At 46.8% G+C, this 20,853-nt stretch overlaps 1 protein-coding gene across 1 annotated transcript in view; it reads left to right on the forward strand.

Annotated features, from left to right (window-relative positions):
* The window catches only part of PGM1 (phosphoglucomutase 1), a 58,868-nt gene extending 38,659 nt beyond the window's left edge, over positions 1 to 20,209 (forward strand). Inside the window, 10 exon segments of the mRNA XM_083157679.1 lie at positions 3,452 to 3,614; positions 4,533 to 4,679; positions 5,068 to 5,193; positions 9,214 to 9,404; positions 11,876 to 12,030; positions 14,573 to 14,688; positions 15,536 to 15,671; positions 16,121 to 16,304; positions 16,538 to 16,672; positions 19,956 to 20,209. Coding sequence (XP_083013805.1) covers positions 3,452 to 3,614; positions 4,533 to 4,679; positions 5,068 to 5,193; positions 9,214 to 9,404; positions 11,876 to 12,030; positions 14,573 to 14,688; positions 15,536 to 15,671; positions 16,121 to 16,304; positions 16,538 to 16,672; positions 19,956 to 20,045 — 1,443 coding nt within the window. The 3' untranslated portion in view covers positions 20,046 to 20,209.
* Positions 20,210 to 20,853: the final 644 nt, after the last annotated feature.

The raw sequence follows: 20,853 nt of genomic DNA on the forward strand, positions 1-20,853 counted from the left end.
TTTCCATTGACCTCCGAGATCGGCAAGGGTCTACCGTGGTGGTCGGTGGGGATGGCCGATATTTCAATAAGTTTGCTGTTGAAACCATAGTTCAAATGGCTGCTGCAAATGGGGTTAGTAGAATATATCTGATTTTTTTTTTTTTTTTAATCCCAATACTATAAAAAAAAAGTCTTTTGTTTTTGTACTTTTTGAATTTTTTTTTTCTTTAAAATTACTATTTTTATTTTGTACGTTGGCTGTTTGTGTTCTGTAAACGTTAGTGAGTGAGGTGGCTTAAACAGAAATACCCTGTCTCTGGCCAAATGCCGGCATTTTACGTCCTCTTTGTAGCAGGAGGGGTGACTGTTACAAGTGAGTTTTTAAGATTCTTTCAGTCGTGTCTTACAAATGAGTTAAGTGACTGAGAGATGATTCCTCGGCTTCTAGCTGCAATGTAATGTCAGCACTGAAGGTTTGCCACCCACTGTGCTCCTAGATAGATAGATAGATATATACAGTACATATTAGTGTGTGTGTGTGTGTGTGTGTGTTTTATATGTGTATAGTACATATTAGTGTGTGTGTGTGTGTTTTATATGTGTATGTGTGTGTATATATATATATATATATATATATATATATATATATATATATATATATATCACTTATTATTTGGTGTTTTGGTAGCAAACACCGTTTTGTTAAACCAGGCATGTCCAATTTATGGCCCTCCTGCTGTTGTGAAACTACAAGTCCCATCATGCCGTGCCACAGTTTTGCTGTTAGGGAAGGCTAAAATGATTTCAAAGCATGCTGGGATGTGTAGTTTCACAACAGCTGGAGGGCTGCAGTTTGGATATACCGTGTTAAAAATTGGTAAAGCGGCCGGCTTAAAATAACAGCATTATAAATTTGCTATTGAAACTTCACTACATAACTTCTTTCCGTGATCCTGGTTACATTTTCCACCCCCATCTGTGATACTTTGCTTTGTGTGGGGTGTAGTTGCAAGAGATCACCATAATTTAACTAATAAGGTGGCATCCCCCCAATCCCAATCCAAGGAACTAATTCTCTCACTTTAAGTGACTTCTTCTCTTACAGTGCTGGGGTATCACAGAGCACATGTTTCCCTCATATACCATGTTGTTTACTATGGTAACATTGGTTGCTATAGTTTATTGATTTCCATGGCTTGGAGACTGAGGGATGGGAGGGGGGTATTTACATTGGACGGCCTTGTTTATGGTGCAGGAGCCTTTTTTTTTTTTTTTACCTCAGAACTTTGTTGTGCCCAGCGCATATTGTGGCTGAGAACATGGGGCAGCCTCAGCAGGGACGTTTCCCCACGTTCTCGCACCCACCTGTACTGCTCCTATAAGACCAGTACATTTATTTTATCAGACTAATGTTATCCTAATTGGTACTTGTGTAGTTTCACGGCGGTAGTTACGTAGTTAGCGTAGCGTCCCTGTCAGAATGAGCGTAGTGTTCCTGCGGCCAGCGTCAGAATCAGCGTAGCTTATTGTTCCTGTGGCCGCTTATGGCAGGTGTGAATGTGTTCCTGAAACACCGCCACTATCCACGCCAGCCTGAAGCGTGGCGAGCGCAGGGAGCCCGCGAGGGGATGTGTTGCGCGTCCTCCCGACCTTTTCATACCCCCACTATCCACGTCGGCTCGGAGTTGATTTTATAAAGCGCGGCGAGCGCGGCGGATTACTTTACATGTATTCCGTGTTTTCCAAAGTTTTCTTTTAATGTCTGTCTGGCTTGTCTATTGCTGTATTACATCTTCTATTATGTGCATTGGTTTTGGTGTCTGTAAAGCATCTTGGTGCTGATGGAGAAAGACTGCGCTATAAATTAATAATAATATATTGGTCACACATGTAAGCACCTCAGACTTATGGGGGGGATCTAGCCTTCAAGGAGGCACTTTATGGGACCTGCACTTCACTTTCATTGTAGTACCTTGTTCCTGATGTCCTAATTACCTCCTGTGCTGTGCTTCTGTCTAGTATGAAGAGCAGCTGAGACACATTATGGTATTGGTGCAGACCAGTAGTGCACTCGCCTTATTGTGTTCATTAGTGTAAGCTACAAGCTCCACCCACTTGTGTCACATGACTACGTTTCATAGTCTTATTTGATGGACTGGTGATGATGGCGATAATTATGTTTCCAGCCATTTAATTTCTGCAATTTGCTTATGTAATAAATTATTTAGCATGAAGTAAAAGATGTCCAGTCAGGATTATTAAATGAAATAAAACGTTTTTAAATCGTCTCCCAATGACTCGTGTCTCAAAATCGTGTCATTGCGCTACGTCTCATAGTTACTTTGAGGTATAAAAAAAAAACCTGAATAAATAAATTCTGATATTATCACTGATAGATTCCTCCTGGGCGTCTACACTTTTTGATGGTACAAATGAACTTAAGAAATGCCTGTAATATAATGAATGGGTTTGGATTTGTTTTGCTTTGTGAAGAAGCTCCGTTCTGTCCTTCATTACAGTATGTAGCGGACTGGTGATTTGTGCCACTTGAACACTGCAGTTCTATAGCGATCTGTCAGGGACAGTGCGCTCCGGTGAGAACACTGGCCCTGACAGCGACAATTACTAGATTTACCCAGCATTGTGGATATTAATCGCCGAGCATCGCTATGGCCCCTACACACGGTGCAATATAGGGGAATTTTCTAAGCGATCTGGTGAGATCGCTTAGTAACTGCCCTTAAGTGGCCTCATGTGTATGCCCCATTGGGATTCTAAGGAGCTGCAGGTGGGTTGAGTAAGGCAGAGGGGGCAGTTGGGTTGCGGGGGCTGAGATGCTTTGCGGCACAGCGCTGGAACCAAGGGCGGCTGGTGGTGTAGTTGTGTGTGTATATATGTAGACTGCAGGATTAGATGTGATCGAAGGGAGTATAGTTATATAAGAGTCGGAGAAGCACATGGAGGAAATTAAAACCAATGGCACGATACATGTAAATATTGGGGTAAGCCTTTAACATGTGACTTGTTGTGGACCGTGCTTGTATGAAGTGACTTCTCGGGTCTTCAGGTGCGATGTATCAAGCCTTGGGGCCAGATTCTCCAAGATTCAAAAGTGATAAAATGGAGAGTGATAAATAAACAGCCAGCCAATCATCTCCTGCCTGACATTTTTCAAACACAGTCTGTGACATAGCAGGTAGGAGCTGATTGGCTGGTTGTTTATCACTCTCCATTTTATCACTTTTGAAGCTTAGAGAATCTAGCCCTTGGAGAGAAATCTATTGGAAGCGGATTGGCCGCTGTGGGCAACTTATCCAACTGTGATTTCATAGACTTTTACCCAAACCAAACAATCAGCATCTGTCACATATATCTAGCATAGTCTATGAAATGACAGGTGGAAGCTGATTGGCTAACTTTCTCCCGGTATGTCTGGTAAATCAAAGTCTGAGCCGCCCCTTGTGTTTCAGATCGGCCGCCTGGTCATCGGTCAGAATGGTATCCTGTCCACTCCGGCTGTCTCCTGCATCATCCGCAAGATCAAAGCCATTGGTGGAATCATATTGACCGCCAGTCACAACCCTGGCGGCCCCAACGGAGATTTCGGCATCAAATTTAATACAGCCAATGGAGGTGAGGATGAAATCCCCCCCCCCCCCCCCCCCTCTTATTCGTTCTCCTCTGAGTACCAGAGCACCCAAGGAACGGGTCACCATAAGCTGACGCCTTTCCTACCAGTTACTTCCCTCTGCAGATGGCCGTGGCGTCATATGATTACTCAGACTTGTTGAACCATGGGACCCATTACACCTCTGCTGCCCTCATGCTAAGGGAAAGGCTGGTTAGTATTTAAAAAAAAAATCACCCTGGACATCTTTAAATGTGGTTACTGGAATGTTCTGTCGTGTGAATACTTTAGGTACACTGGCCTAGTGATCAGCTTAGGCCTAGGGATCAGTGATTCCCCAATCCCACCCCCAATCGCTGTGCACTTTGCAATGCAAAAATACAGTGTCCGTGAACCTGTAGTGAAGGCCTGGCCAACCTGTGACTCCCAGGCTGTTGTAAAACTACACATCCCAGGATGCTTTGCCACAGTTTTAGCATTACCTAATATCAAAACTTCGGCAATGCATGCTGGGACTTGTAGTTTCATAAGCGCTGGCGAGTCAAAGATTGGCCATGCCTGCTGTAGAAGTTCATAGGTTGGCTATGATTCCGTGCAAAGTTTCCTCCATTCTTTGCCACTTTGGCCAATCCAGAGCTTGGAAACCCATCGGCAACTTCACAAGTTCAAGGGAGACTTTGGGAAATTCCTATTGAAGTTTTCTGTTATATATATTTTTTTTAAATGGCAGATGGATGACTACAGGGGGGAATTCCGTGCGTAGGGTGTTATACTCTTGACAAAATGTCAACAAGTAGAGCTGATGCTGGCTCTTCTGGAAACGTGCGAGAGGCGCTTGTGAAAGAAGGTCTTGGCGGGTTCTTTGCCTACTGTGGTGGGCGCCCACTTCATTGTCCCGATCTTCCCGCCTTGTCTCCCTGCAGGTCCAGCCCCTGAAGCCATCACGGACAAGATCTTCCAGCTCAGCAAGACCATTGAGGAGTACGCCATCTGCTCCGACCTCAAAGTAGACTTGTCCACTATTGGGAAACAACAGTTTGATTTGGAGAACAAGTTTAAGCCGTTCACAGGTAACCCATCCTAGGCCACATCCGTTCCAATAGTGCCCCGAAAATTGCACATGTGAATCTAATTTATAACCAGAAGGGCACCTATTTTGGGTGCCTCATCTTGACCTTGTCCAAAGATCTCTTCAACTATGGCCTGTCTAGGAGCAATCCTAAGAGATCTCAACGAGAGACTGTAAATATGATTGGACAACAGCATCCTCTGGAAAGTCGTTTCCCTCTTACGTCCTTTACAGAGCGAATTCTTCTTTAGTGCATTGTGCTGGGTGTAATATTGGTATCCATAACACCGAACGAGTAATTCATGGTTTGTGTATGTAAATAGCCACAATTTGTGTATAAGATTTGCCGCCCGTAATTCTTGTTTTCGTTTTTTTTTTTTTAAATCTAGTTGAGATTGTCGATTCGGTAGAATCCTATGGAAACATGTTGAGGAACATCTTCGACTTTAGTGCCTTAAAAGAACTTCTCTCAGGACCGAACAGACTTAAAGTCCGACTAGACGCCATGCATGGAGGTAATAACGGAGATGTAACGGAAATGTTCTGAGTGATCCCATCACAAAGTCCTCAGTAGACTTATTATGCTTTTCCGTGATACTGAATTGTGTGATTTTTTTTTTTGGGGGGGGGGGGGGGGGGGGAATATATATATATTTTTTTAGAAATCTCAAAAGCTCCTTGTGCATCCTATTTGCTCTGTTTCACAAATAAGATGCTACTAGGTGATTCATCGCGCCCTACGGGCGCTCTTCACACCGTCGTAAGGGGCTGCGCCCCCTTAATTTGTGAACATTTGTATATGAGAAAGATGGTTAGAATTGTATGAAAGATGGCCTGTATTGCAACTTGAGTTATAGGTGAAATGTGTTAAATAGAGAGCATATGATGTGGAAGGGGGTGTGTATTGTTTTGTTTAATTAAAAAGCGGTTACAGAGTAAGATGTACATTGATAGTGTGGATGATACAGTGACATTTGTGTGTGTGGGGGGGCTGTGTGTGCGTGTTGTTTAGGTGTGTGTGTGCAATAGTATAGTAGGGTGTTTCTGAGTCAGCGGCTCCCCACTGGCGGAGGTCACGACACAGGAAAACAGGAGGCTGGGTAGTGATAGGGGTGTGTGGGCATAAGGGGGACTAAAGAGGAGGGTGGGAGATACTGTGCAGCTTCTGCCAGTGGGTGAGGGTCCAGTGTGGCAGTACAGGAGTACAGGATGGTGGCCCTGAGTCAGTGTCTCCTCCTACTGGGTGGGAGTTAGTGTCCATGAGAGCAGGAGGCTGGGCTATGAGGCATGATAGGGGCATGTGGGCAAAACAGCGTCAGCGACTCCCCAGTGATGGAAGTTACGGTTCAGGAGAGCAGGAAGCTGGGTAGTGATAGGGGTGTGTGAGTATACGGGGGACTAAAGAGGGGCTTAGGGGTGCCGTGAATTGTGGGAGGGGCGCGGGGGGTGCCGTGAATCAAGGGAGGGAGGGGGTGCAGGTGTCCGTGAATCGCGGGAGAGGGCGGGGGTCTGCAAAGCGTGGGAGGGGGCGTGAATTGCGGGCGGGGGGGTTGCGAATTGCGGGAGGGGGGGTGTGCGGGGGGTGACGTGAATCGTGGGAGGGGGGGTGCGCGGGGGTCTGTGAATTGCGGGAGAGGGGGGCACGGGGCGCGATGAATCACCTAGTTGGTTATATATTCTTGTAGAAGGATGGTAGGATGTTGCTGTCATTCAGAATGCATTTACATAAACAGTAATAGTAGCAGTAAAAGATCTGACTTAAAACACCTACAGTAAAACAGAACAGGTGTTATATATTATACAAAGAATTGGTTGATGATGTGTAGGTTGACGTGCACATAGTTTTAACTGGAAAAAAATTGCTACAAGAAAAAATCAACACCGAAAGGTCAACACATGTAAATGTTGACATAAGTGTGGCACTTCATTGGTGTCCATGTCAACACATGAGAATGAATATGAAAACATTAAAAAAAGAAAAATAAATCTTCAAAAACTCATGTCAACCTTTTTCATTGTCGACCATAGCCGTGTCAGTGTTTTGCATGTGCCATTTAATCCTGGGGTTGCCGTGAATCGCTAGCGGGGGTGGGGGGGAGGGAGGAGGTGAGGGGTGTCCGCGAATCACGGGAGGAGGGGTCGTGGGTGGATGCCGTGAATTGCGGGAGGGGGGGTCGCGGGGGGGTGTGGGTGCCGCGAATCGTGGGAGGGGGGGACGCGGGGGGTTGCAGTGAATCGTGGGAGGGTGAGTCGCAGGGGTGGGGGGGTTTGCCGCAATGACAGGAGGGTGGGTCAGGGGGGGGGATCGCGGTGGGGGGGTCGCGGGGGGTGGGGGGTACTGCGAACCGCGGGAGGGGGGATTGGCGCAAATCGTGGGAGGGGGGTCGCGGGGTGTCACGGGGTGGGGCCGCAAATCGCGGGAGTCGCCGCGAATTGTGGGGGGTGTGCTGCGAATCGCGGGAGGGGGGGTCGCCGGGGGGTGCCGCGAATCGCCACAAGAAAAAATCAACATAGAAAGGTCAACACATGTAAATGTTGACATAAGTGTGGCACTTCATTGGTGTCCATGTCGACACATGAGAATGAATATGAAAACATTGAAAAAGTGAAAAATAAATCTTCAAAAACTCATGTCAACCTTTTTCATTGTCGACCATAGCCATGTCAGTGTTTTACATGTGCCATTTAATCGTGGGGTTGCCGTGAATGGGGGGGGGTGCATACCTCCCAACATGACCCTCTCCAGGAGGGACACATTGCTCTGTTTCTGGACTTTCTTCTTAATTTATGGATTACCATCACCTGTGCTTAAACACCTTTCTTATCAATTACCCTGTTTAAAACAGGTGATGACAATCATATATTAAGATGGAAGTCCACAAACAGAGCATTCTGTCCCTCCTGGAGAGGGTCATGTTGGGAGGTATGGAGGTGTGGGGCGCTCACCTGGTGTGTCTGGTGAGTAGCTGTGTCTTTGCTGTGTAACATGGAGAGGCAGAGGGTGTCTGTGGGCTCACTGGGCTGGTTCTCTGTCATGTGAGTCAGTCATGTGAGTCAGAGGCTCCACCCAGCGTTACAGCTTCAGACACACTTTGAGTGACAGATGTAGCCAAATATATAAGAGATTAAAGGGGAGAGTTGCAAAAAAAGATGCCCGGTGCTACAGAGTCCCACAGAGCTTACACATTTATGTGTGTGTGTGTTAGAATACATCCGTATCTGACCAATCCGCCTGATCTCGTCGATTGGCCGGATAATTGCAACTTGTATGCAGGCGACCAATCCAGTAAACTATCCGACATGCCGGATCGGGTGCCGGACGGGGTCATTTACCCGACGTCGGGATCCCAACTGTTAAAACACAGACAGATGGATTCCCGACGGCCACCGGCTATTTTCCCTCGTGGGGGTCCACGACCCCCATAGAGCGAGAATAGAATAGGTGGCGAGCGTTGAGAGTCAATGTCATAATTAGAGACAGGATTATATATATTTGCATATGCATTTGCATATTTTGCCCATTCTCACTGGTTATTGCATATTTAACCTAAAATCTTGTGATGGTGCATATTTTAGGCCCCGTCCCCTTTCCATCCGCGAGTCACAGCACTGCTTTGCCCTGATGCTGCTGGCCAGGTAGTGGTAAAGTGTGCAGGCTGGGGCAATATGTGCGCAGTGTGGGGAACCTTGGATGTACGCTATGTCTGACAGTGCTCTAGGCTGCCAATCCATGTTGATAAAAGTCAGTCAGGGCGGATGCCATTACGAAGCTCCTGAACCTTTGCCTGCCCCTGGCCTGGGACTTTACACCAAGAGACAGTGTCACAGTGAGTATGCAGTGCAGGGAGGAAGCCTTCCACTGCACCGCCCTCACATGCTAAGTTGACATTTGAACCATCTGCGCTGGAGATGAGGGTCCGTGTAGTTGATGCAAGAAGAGCTTTGGACACTGCAGTATGCTATAGCAGCCAGGAAGAAAAAAATCCTATGTACAGCACTAGACATCTGCAGATGTTGTGGGCCTATTTTTGAGGTTTATTTGCAACTAATTGTATGCTGATTTTTAAATATATAAGTTAAAAAGTACCTTTTTTATTATTTAATGTAGCATATTTTAACACTTTTCATGCATATTTTAAGTATTTTTCATGCATATTTGCATGCATATTTCAAGCTTTTTATGTTGCATATAATCCTGTCTCTAGTCATAATCATCATCCTCCTCCTTCGCAGCTTTGGCAGAACGGTCTGTTGTGTCCTCAGTATTCACCGGGCCAGACCGTCATTAGCCCGACGTCAGGATCCCGACTGTCGGAACCCTATACCACACCCCAAAGTTTAGATAGACAGGCCACATGGCGGGACCTACAGGTATCCATATGACACTTCCACAATATCAAATCAGAGGGACATGCTAGATGGTCCGGGTGTGGTATAGGGTTCCGACAGTCGGGATCCTTCCTATACAATACAATGGCCTCTGTAGTAGAGATATGCGGTCTTAATAACAATTCTGGTGCGTTTACTTTGATCAGTTGTCGGACCTTATGTGAAAAAGATTCTGTGTGAAGAACTGGGTGCCCCGGCGAACTCCGCAGTGAACTGCACCCCGCTAGAGGATTTTGGGGGACACCACCCTGACCCAAACTTAACTTATGCATCAGAGTTGGTGGATACCATGAAGACAGGGGAACACGACTTTGGGGCAGCCTTCGATGGAGATGGGGTAAGAGAGCACACCATGATTGACAATATATATAATATGTGTGTGTGTGCATTTTATTAATTCAGAATTGTTCTTAAGCTCAGTTCCAGAATGTAGTCCTATCTGTGTGGAGTTTGTACGCTCCACATTCGCCTTGCACACGTTTCCTCTGGGTGACACTGCTGTGTAGAGGAGACAGTTTGGACTGTAAGCTCCAATGGCGCAGAGACTGATGTGACTCCCCAGTATTCTCTGTACAGCGCTGTGTAGACATACGGCACTATATGAATAAATAATTATAACTTCGATGTGGCTTAGGGATTTTTATAATTACTGTCTGACGTATCCAGGTTTACATTTCCAGTTATTAAGGTATCTGTGAGTTTGATGTAATTGTCAATATATTAAAAAGGGTTCAAAGTTTTCCTTTTGTTATCAGTGTTGCTCTTCCAAGGCTTTTGTGTACTCTGCATTGTTTGTCTTCCCTTCTCCATTGCTGTTCGTTGTTTTAGGTTATTGATTTATGGTTGTTACTGTCGGTTATTACAAATCATCAATGTTTTGTCTAATTCCATCCAGTAAAATGCCAAGAACCGCCTTCCTGGGTCACCGTTCTGGCCAGTGTACAGCAATGGGAGGTCCAACTTGGTCCTCAACCCCACCTAATAGGTCTTCTGGGATCCAATGTAACGCAGTCTTCCAAATCCATTCAGTAGGAGGCCAAGAATAAGGGGCAAAGTTCTGTGTGGCGCATTCCGCCGTGAGGTCCAACCGACCACTTACCCCACCTAAAACCTTGCCAGAAATAAACTAGACTACCGTGCCCTTACCCCAAACAGGTTTATTTTTTTTTTATTTAAATTGACATTTTGAATATAGATGAGGCACGGTTTAGGTGCTCATCACTCATTTTAGTAAATGGGAACATACAAAGCCACAGGTGGTCTTTTGCATCACGGTAGCGATGGCCAAGCTGGTCCACGAGATCTCCTAAGAGTCCTTGTTTTCCAGACCACCAAGCTGCTGCACAGCTGTAGTCATTACTAACTGTCACATTCCCCAGATCACCTAGCTGCTGCACAGTTGTAGTCATTACTAACTGTCACATTCCCCAGATCACCTAGCTGCTGCACAGCTGTAGTCATTACTAACTGTCACATTCCCCAGATCACCTAGCTGCTGCACAGCTGTAGTCATTGCTAACTGTCACATTCCACAGATCACCTAGCTGCTGCACAGCTGTAGTCATTGCTAACTGTCACATTCCCCAGATCACCTAGCTGCTGCACAGCTGTAGTCATTACTAACTGTCACATTCCCCAGATCACCTAGCTGGTGCACAGCTGTAGTCATTACTAACTGTCACATTCCCCAGATCACCTAGCTGCTGCACAGCTGTAGTCATTACTAACTGTCACATTCCACAGATCACCTAGCTGCTGCACAGCTGTAGTCATTGCTAACTGTCACATTCCCCAGATCACCTAGCTGGTGCACAGCTGTAGTCATTGCTAACTGTCACATTCCCCATATCACCTAGCTGGTGCACAGGTGCAGTCATTACTAACTGTCACATTCCCCATATCACCTAGCTGGTGCACAGATGCAGTCATTACTAACTGTCACATGTTCAAACCTGTGCTGCATTCATTCGTAACCAACGCATTCTGCAGATGCACAGGTGATCTGGAAAACATGGACTGTTGGTGGCTCCTGAGGACCGGTTTGGCTATCCCTGCATTACGGTATGTTACGCACTACTAAGTGTATGAGGACCAGGATACAGTCATTAGGTCGACATGCATTGGGTCAACACCATTAAGTCAACATGCAGAAAGGTCGACAGGTCATTAGGTCAACACAAGCATTATTAGGTCGACATGGGCAAGGTCGACAGTCAAAAGGTCGACATGGGGTTTTTCACAGTTTTTTGAGCGAACATGTGCCGACAGGCGGTATTTCATGCCCTACCATCCACTAGGGCCTGGCGGGAGAATAAAATAGTGTGCCGAGCGCAGCGAGGGGACCCGGTGCTACGCTTCAGTGTCCATGTTGATTGTGTCGGCATTCGGGTAAAAAAAACAGTGGAAAACACCATGTCGACCTTTTGACTGTTGATCTAATGCTTGTGTCGACCTACACCCATGTCGACTCAATGCATGTCCACCTAACTGCTATAGAACTAATGATCCATACCCTGAGAACCAGCATAATTATAGGACAGTAGATGTGTTTTTAGTGCGTTTTTCAGTAATAATTCTTATTTGTAAAGTGTCTACATGTTACCCAGCGCTGTACACTGATCAGGCTCATCATACACAGATTCTGTGTGGAGTTTACAGCTGGATCCTGCATTATGAGTTGTTCTGGTTGGCTCCAGAGACCCCAGTACCACTGTATGGGCTGCTCCTTGTTAGGCTGTGGTCCCTGATATCCCGCTGTGCCCCAGGCTGTTCCACACATGCACTATACCTCTCTCTCTCTCTCTCCAGGACCGGAACATGATTTTGGGGAAAAACGGCTTCTTCGTCAACCCGTCTGACTCGGTGGCAGTAATCGCTGCCAATATTTTCAGCATCCCCTACTTCCAGCAGACTGGTGTTCGTGGATTGGCGAGGAGCATGCCCACCAGCGGGGCACTTGACCGGTAAGATAAGTGTGTTATACCCCTTATCCTACTCTGGCCAATGGTAAATCTTCTAACCCAGCCTCCAGCCAGTGTAGAGTCCAGTGTGCCGCTGCCGGAACCATGTGGTCTTGTGTTGGAGGTGCAGCATCACTGAGTGTAGAGTCTAGCGCGCCGCTGCCGGAGCCATGTGGTCTTGTGTTGGAGGTGCAGCATCACTGAGTGTAGAGTCCAGAGTGCCACTGCTGGAGCCATGTGGTCTTGTGTTGGAGGTGCAGCACCACTGAGTGTAGAGTCCAGAGTGCCACTGCCGGAGCCATGTGGTCTTGTGTTGGAGGTGCAGCATCACTGAGTGTAGAGTCTAGCGTGCCACTGCCGGAGCCATGTGGTCTTGTGTTGGAGGTGCAGAATCACTGAGTGTAGAGTCTAGCGTGTCGCTGCCGGAGCCATGTGTTCTTGTGTTGGAGGTGCAGCATCACTGAGTGTAGAGTCTAGCGTGCCACTGCCGGAACCATGTGGTCTTGTGTTGGAGGTGCAGAATCACTGAGTGTAGAGTCTAGCGTGTCGCTGCCGGAGCCATGTGGTCTTGTGTTGGAGGTGCAGCATCACTGAGTGTAGAGTCTAGCGTGCCGCTGCCGGAGCCATGTGGTCTTGTGTTGGAGGTGCAGCATCACTGATTGTAGAGTCTAGCGTGCCACTGCCGGAACCATGTGGTCTTGTGTTGGAGGTGCAGAATCACTGAGTGTAGAGTCTAGCGTGTCGCTGCCGGAGCCATGTGGTCTTGTGTTGGAGGTGCAGCATCACTGAGTGTAGAGTCTAGCGTGCCCCTGCCGGAGCCATGTGGTCTTGTGTTGGAGGTGCAGCATCACTGAGTGTAGAGTCTAGCGTGCCACTGCCGGAGCCATGTGGTCTTGTGTTGGAGGTGCAGCACCACTGAGTGTAGAGTCTAGCGTGCCGCTGCCGGAACCATGTGGTCTTGTGTTGGAGGTGCAGCACCACTGAGTGTAGAGTCTAGCGTGCCGCTGCCGGAGCCATGTGGTCTTGTGTTAAAGGTGCAGCATCACTGTAGACCAGGGGCTCCCAAACTCTGTCCTCAGGACCCCACACAGTTCACTTTTCCAGGTTACCCGGCAGGTGCACAGGTGCATTCATTACTCATGGACACATTTTACAAGATCCACAGGTGGAGCTAATTATTATGACCCTTGACCATTGGCTGTGCCGCAGGGCTTATGCAATATGTCTGTGCTTGACGTTCTGGCGGCGCACACCCGCCAAAGTGCTCGCTGGATCTCAGCTGTTCGATTGAACAGTCGATATATCGATCAGTGTGTATCCAGCTTTAGTCACAGTAAGTGCATTGCTGGCGTGACTAAGGCCTATAAAACCTATATTTAGATTTACTATATTTTTTCATCATGGAACGAGGGCCTTCTATTCAAGTAGAACTCCACTTACTGTTATTGTAGGGATGGACCCTGATGTTTCTGACAAGCGTGTCATTATCGGAGTAACTCGTCTCCGCCAACATATCGCTGGCATTGATTACCAGAAGCGGCGCCATTCACACACCCTAGTTAGGGCCCTTCACACAGCAGCCCTTCAACTGTCGGCTGATGTGACCTTTCCCAACAGCGGCACACAAATCTGTGCCGTATTCAGCATTGTGCCAGGACCCTGTAAAGCTCTAACACAGCGTTCAGTGCTTGGTCTTAGCAGCAGCCATCTTGGCGGTTTCCCAGCTCCAGTTCTCAGGGACGCCTGACTGTGCAGGTTTACAGATCTCCTCAGGATCTCAAGTGAATAAATGACATTGTGTGCATCAGTATATTTACTATCTGTTTATTGTGTTTAGGGAAAAGATGTGGGGGGGGGGGGGGGGGGGGGGGAAGCAGCATTTGATTGTCAACGATGTACCGCCAACAGCACACGTTTTTGTGTAAAACCCTATTCGAGATATGTAGCTAGGACACATGTAGTTTTAATAAATGAAGTGTTGCGCTTTAGGTGTAGCTTCCTTTTGATTTACGTCTATGTTAGATCTCCGGTTGGCCCCCCTACCCTGCTTTTAGAGTCCCTCGGAGCCAGCTGTGTACAGTTTCAACTTTTGTATAATTAGTCTTACCTTTTAACGCAAAAAAAGATTCCAAGCAACTAAAGACAAGTGATGTCAGAGGACCGTGTTCCATAAATATTAAAATCAAGATTAAAAGTATAGAAAATAAAGTGAATTCTTGTTTCACACCCACCCCCGGTATCCGCCACCTCCCGCCCCACCGTCGCCATGGCAACGGGTTCGAAAACAGCGGTTTTGAGAAAACAGAAACTCTGGATTTCTATGTCCATAAAACGTAAAAAACTGGACGTGTTTATTGCATGTCACGCTGGCTTATGAAACCATTGCTTTCACCAGAAATCTATGAGGTAAAAAACACTTTGCAAAAAGAAAAAAAAATAACTCCGGTGCTTAATTGCAGTTGGGCGCTCTTAAAAGTTCTGGCGGAGCTGTGAAAGCCATAATCCACTGTTTTTATTTCATGTTTTTTTTTTCTTTTTGGGGAAGAGTGGCAAAAGCTACAAAGATCGCATTGTACGAGACTCCGACCGGGTGGAAATTCTTTGGAAACTTAATGGATGCGAATAAACTGTCGCTGTGCGGCGAGGAAAGTTTTGGGACAGGTGAGTGAGAACAGGACTCTTCCTGCGCGCTTCATTAGTGTGTGGGGCTGAATTGCCGAAAACTGACGAGAAACCCCATACACCAGACCTGAGGAACTGTACGCAGTTAGATTTTCTGGGGCAGTGGCAGGGCACAGACCTCTTATGCCAAGGCGCATCGCGCTCCATCGCACAAGTGTATAGGCACCATAAGGCTGGAAGCAGATGACTTTCCCCTAGGGCACTCAGATTTCCTTGGAGTGTTGTAGGGTGTTGGTAGCAGCATTCACCACTAGAGGGCAGAACTCGCTGCTAAGCTACTACACTCACATTACATTTAGGCCTTTATTCCGGTTCACTCGCAAAGCAAATTCCTTCTCAATAGGACAAAACCATGTGCACTGCAGGGGGGGGGGGGGGCAGATGTAGCAGGTGCGTAGAGAATTAGATTTGGGTGAGTTATTTTGTTTCTGTGCAGGGAAAATACTGACTGCTTTATATTTACACTGCCATATAGATCTCACTTTTAAGTAAAACCCCACCCAGGTCTAACTCTCTGCACAAGTTACATCTGCCCCACCTGCAGTCCAGCATGGTTTTGTCCATTTGAGACGGAATTTGCCTTTGCGAGTAAACCAGAATAACCCCCTTAGTGTAGTTATTTCTGGACATTTACAATCGCCTAAATCTACTTCCAAACATCTTACCGGCCATTTCCACTGCACACAGCTGTACGGTTTTCTAGAACGCTTGATATTTAAAGTTTCCGGATTAGGACTTTTCTTGGAACCACGTATGGTGTAAATAAATATATATATTTTTTAAAGGGTTAACCACTGACGCATTTCTCTGTCCTCTCGTTGTATAGGATCTGATCACATCAGGGAGAAAGATGGACTCTGGGCCGTGCTTGCCTGGTTGTCGATCATTGCAACACGCAAACAGAGCGTAGAGGATATCCTGAAAGACCACTGGCAGAAATTCGGTCGCAACTTTTTCACCAGGTAAATACGCCATTGCGATAGTCCTGGGGTAGCCAACCCTAGTCCTCGAGAGCTACCAACAGTGCATGTTTTGCAGGTGTCCTCACAGAATCACAAGTGAGCTAATTAGCTCCATCTGTGTATCTTTTAAAATGTGTCAGTGATTAATGAGTGCAGCTGTGCAGCAGCTAGGTTGTCTGGAAAATGTGACCTGTTGGCAGCTCTCGAGGGCTAGGGTTGGCTACCACTGCGATAGTCTATATACATGAGGGGAACTACTGCCGCTGCATAACAGGTGTCGCCACCCTTCTCCTCCTCTTTCTCTTTCTCCTCCTCCTCTTTCTCTTTCTCCTCCTCCACCTCTTTCTCCTCCTCCTCCTCTTTCTCCTCCTCCTCTTTCTCCTCCTCCTGCAAACGGCTGTACAGTGAATGTGCTGAAATCCATGTGTTCCCCGTTCCTTGTGCCACAGATACGACTACGAGGAGGTGGATTCAGACGGAGCCAATAAGATGATGAAAGACCTAGAAACAGTCATGTTCGACCGCCTGTTTATCGGGCAGAATCTGGCCGTCGGGGATAAGGTCTACACAGTGGAGAAGGCCGATAACTTTGAGTATAGTGACCCTGTAGATGGGAGTATTTCCAGAAACCAGGTGCGTCTCCATCCCCCGAGCTGATGTATGGTTCTAGAAATGTTTTACACATGCTCATTATAGCAATTATCAATTCTGTTATATAAATGCTGAAGAGGTGGGCTATTAGTGCACCACCTGATTTGGGCTAGCCGTTACCTGATTTGGGAAGGGGGGGGGGGTCTGACCCATCATCCATGGTCCAGTATTTATGGGGCCGATTACTCTACATCCTCTGTTTCTGTATTAATTAGGGGTTACGGCTCATCTTTACCGATGGTTCCCGCATCATCTTCAGACTGAGCGGTACAGGCAGCGCCGGAGCCACTATTCGTCTATACATAGACAGCTACGAGAAGGATGCCCCCAAAATATACGAAGACCCTCAGGTAAATCCAGTGACCTCCTACATAGATATGTGATCCCCCATGAACTATGGTCTACCCAAAGAAAAGAGCAGAAGGGCGCGTGTCGGAGCGGGTGTTGTGCCCCATTCTTATCTCTCTACCGCATTGCTGGTGGGTTAGCACAGAGACTCCTCCGTCATAGTGGTGGAGGAGATACAGTGTAAGTGCGGCATTCCCTGTCCAGTAATCCGAGAGACCGCAGTGGGCGGTCCTGTGGAGTCTCCGTATGCTAATGAGCAGGGCTGGACTGTGGGTACCCCTACCAATAGAATTGTCGAAATCATAGGCTGGCATTGGTATTAAAAATGATAATGTGTTATAAGCACTGTAGTGCCCTCGGTTCACATTATGCCACACAGATCCCCAGTTCTCATATGGTACAGTGGCCCCCATGCTGGGGATGCAGCTATATATGAAGGCCTCTCAGTGTGTGGGCGCCCCCGGGTGGCCGCACCGGCTGCCATCTTTCTAATCCGGTACCGGTTTCTGACAGGCGGGGCCTAAAAGAGGAAATGACCAGTAATTCCTCACAAGGCCAGTGATCTGTTATATAGAGCATGCATGTCCAAACTGTGGCCCTCCAGCTGTTGTGAAACTACACATCCCAGCATGCCTTGCCTAGTTTTATCATTCCCTAATAGCAAAACTGTGGCAAGGCATGATGGGACTAGTAGTTTCACAACAGTTGGAGGGCCACAGTTTGGACATGCCTGATATAGAGGCAAGGTTTCATGGGAGATGAGGGGCGCGGTTTCATGGGAGATGAGGGGCGCAAGTGTCCATGGGGTTGAATGGACCCAGTGGTCCATCAATTTAGTTGGCTCATAAGGAACACTAACTCATTTTACATATACAGTATTTAGAATACAGCTCATGCAAGGGACAAAGGCTCCTTCTTTGGGGTGCATTGATCTGAGAGGGTCCTTATCTGGGGGTGCAGTGATCTGAGGCAAGCGGTACATCACCCCTCAGCTGCTCCAGGCACCAGTTCCTCTACGCCAGGGCTGGGCAACACCGGCCCTCCAGATGTTAATGAACTACACATCCCAGGATGCTTTGCATTAGTTTTGCTATGTGGCCATGCTGAAACTGATGCAAGGCATGCTGGGATGTGTAGTTCATCAACGTCTGGAGGGCCGGTGTTGCCCAGCCCTGCTCTACGCCATGGATTTCCCATTTGCCTGAATGGGTTATTTTAAAAGACTGCGTTTATGTATTTAGTTTCTTCTAGTGCTTCCCCAGTACAGAGATTATAATACAACCGCAATGTCCATATATGTGTATAGGGGGTGCTTGGATCAGAATAGAAAGCTCACTCAATAGCTGCACATGACTGGGCTGGAGGGTAACATCTTCTGCATTCCGTTCTCACCCCCAATAATCTAGTTTGCCGAATTAGTGCACCTGTGTCTTCCTTCCCTGCTAAATGTTTCCCCGTGTAATAGTTTAATCAGTTCTTTCACCTTTCTACAGCGTGGATGGCGTTTAATCAAGTTTACCTCCTACCTGGATGGATTAGGCGTAATTGACCTACAATACAGGTGTTACGCAGGCAGTGCAGTCATTTTATTGCAGAGCTGTAATAAAATCTTAACGAGTTCTTCATTCCAGACTTCTGTCTTATGTTTCCAGGATATTGTCTCCTGGGTGCTGCCGAACTAGAATTCCTTCTCTTTCTCAGCTGCGGCTTTGTGCCGCGATTGTGTTACCTGCGCTTAAGCATTTAATGGGTCAAATTAATAAATGGGGGAGGGTAGGAGTATTTCTACGCCTTAGTTGTTACCTATGTATAAATACGGTAATGTGTCAAAGATCATGAAATGATATGAAATACTGATTGTAAGCAGGTGAGGAGACGGAGGATTATATCTGATAAATATAATAACTTATTCCAAATTGTATGAAATAACTTGTCCGATCAAGTCACATGTTCGCTTCCAGGCCACAGCCAATAGGATCCCAGCTATGGAGCATCAGTGCGGACAAATGAGTCCTCAGACAGAGGGCGGGTTAGGTGACTGACGCGTTTCTTTGACTTTGGTCATGTAATCCTCTATAGCGATGTACATGGTGTGAATTTCCTGGCAGCCATGTTTTGTGCAGGTGCGTTAAAAGCCTCACTTTATAAGTAGATAGTCCGATGAACCCCTGATGATGTCTTTGCGACAAAACGCGTTGTGTGGCTTCCAGCACTTTCCATCTGTGATTCTTGCAGGTCAGAGCAGCTGTGGCCCGGTCAATGTTCTCCCGGATGCCTGGATTTATTGGTTTTGTGACTAGTCCACTGTTAACTTATAACAAAATATTTTTAACAATTGTAAATTCGAAACCTTTACATTTCTATGCACCCAGCATTATTATAGTGCGCTTATAGGGGGCAGTTCAGTAACTGGCGAGGTGCTCCGTGACGCTTGGCTGTGCATGCATTAGCCAGTTGCGTAGGGAGGCCAATCCCGGGATCGGGATTTTGGGATTTAGGCCTAAAATCGTCGGGATTGGAATCCCGGGATTGAAGCTTTCAATCTCGGGATTAGTACCCCAGTGCAAAATTAACTTCTTTTTTTTTTTTTTTTTAAAGCCGGCATCGCTGAGCACTTTAGAATAATGGCTCAGATGCTGCCCGGCTGACTGCTACGTACTGACCCGGCCGGGACCCCCGGTGGCCGATTGGTTCCGCTGTGCCTGTGTTCTGTGCTGTGATGACAGGCATGACGGCGCCCAGGCTGCGCAGCGTGACCCCTGACCTCACGCCACGCTGCGCAGCCCAGCCGCCGCCATGCCGTTCCGTCCACTGTCAGGGACCTGGACGCTCAGCCACTTGCCCGCCTGCGCGCCCGGCCACTGGAGATGGATGGACGTCGGTCCTGCTGCTGCCTGTCATCTCTATGTAAGTGACAGTGCAGGGGTATAGGGAAGTGGCGGGCGGGCAGAGTTAGAGGGCATTTATATTGATATTTGGGGGGCGGGTCTTTTTGATTTTTATTAGGTAAACCGATCCTGGGATTGAGCATTTTTAAATCCCGAATCCCGGGATTGGAAAAATGCCCCGGGTTTGGCATCCCTACAGTTGCTGAATTTAAACTGAATTTAAGGTTTATTGGCTCAACCCACAAATTGTCTGCATCAACGGGGTGTAAGTGGCCGAAACTCCAGAACGTGTATATTTTCTAGATATAGTTACTGTAAAAGAGGAGATATGGCTGCCATCACTGCAGAGTATTGTATTTCTTAAAATAATTAAAATGTCCTTTCTCCCTTCACACAGGTAATGCTGGCTCCTCTTGTCACAATTGCACTGAAGCTTTCAAAGTTACAAGAAAGAACAGGCCGCACAGCCCCCACGGTTATAACATGAACAGGCCAGAGCCATCATACCTCAAAATAGTCAATTTTTGTCTAAATCCCTCTGTTTCCCCTCAGTGTCTTTGTCTTTCCCAGTATGTCCGAACAACGTGTCCGCTACCAATATATATGTACACGGGATAGAGGCTGAGAGAAGTAAAGATATTTGGAAACTGGGCTGAAACTTGTGTTGTTAATCTCTGACGACATCTCATATGAAACTATAAATACCCTTAAGTTTGACAGCCCAGCAGTGGGTAATGAAACAAGACTGGGGCTGCATATTGTTTATTGTCCACTAGATGGCGCCATTTACAAACAAAGTTTGAAATTAAAGTCTTTTAATTTTGGATGAGGCATCACAGAGGTAATTTAACCCTTCTGGCATTATATCAATTATTTATGAAGATGATACGATTTGTGAACTGTCTTTTAAAGTTTGTCTACATTCGGGATCATGTTACAGGAGTACAAAACGGCCCAATTTTCTCCGGCAGACACAAAAATGAAAACTTTTGGCTGCGCTCCAGGCAGTAATGAAAGGTCTTCTCGTTGGACCTCCTTACACATGACATCATACGTGCATCTAACAGTGCCGCACTGTATATCTGTAGACCCTAGTCATTTAAAATGTCATGTTCTGAAAATTAAAAAGAAAATCTCTCTACATTTACGTCTCCAGCGAAAACGTATTAAACAAGGTCCTATTTATTGATCGAGAGAGGCCACCTTGTGAATAAATTGCCCTAATTTGCCCTGCTTCTGGCGTTGCTGGGACGCAGAGTCAAATATCAGCTTCTCTCTCCGGGATTACGGATTAG

This window comes from Crinia signifera, chromosome 8, assembly GCF_055691185.1.
Source record: "Crinia signifera chromosome 8, ASM5569118v1, whole genome shotgun sequence".
NCBI classification, from domain to species: domain Eukaryota; kingdom Metazoa; phylum Chordata; class Amphibia; order Anura; family Myobatrachidae; genus Crinia; species Crinia signifera.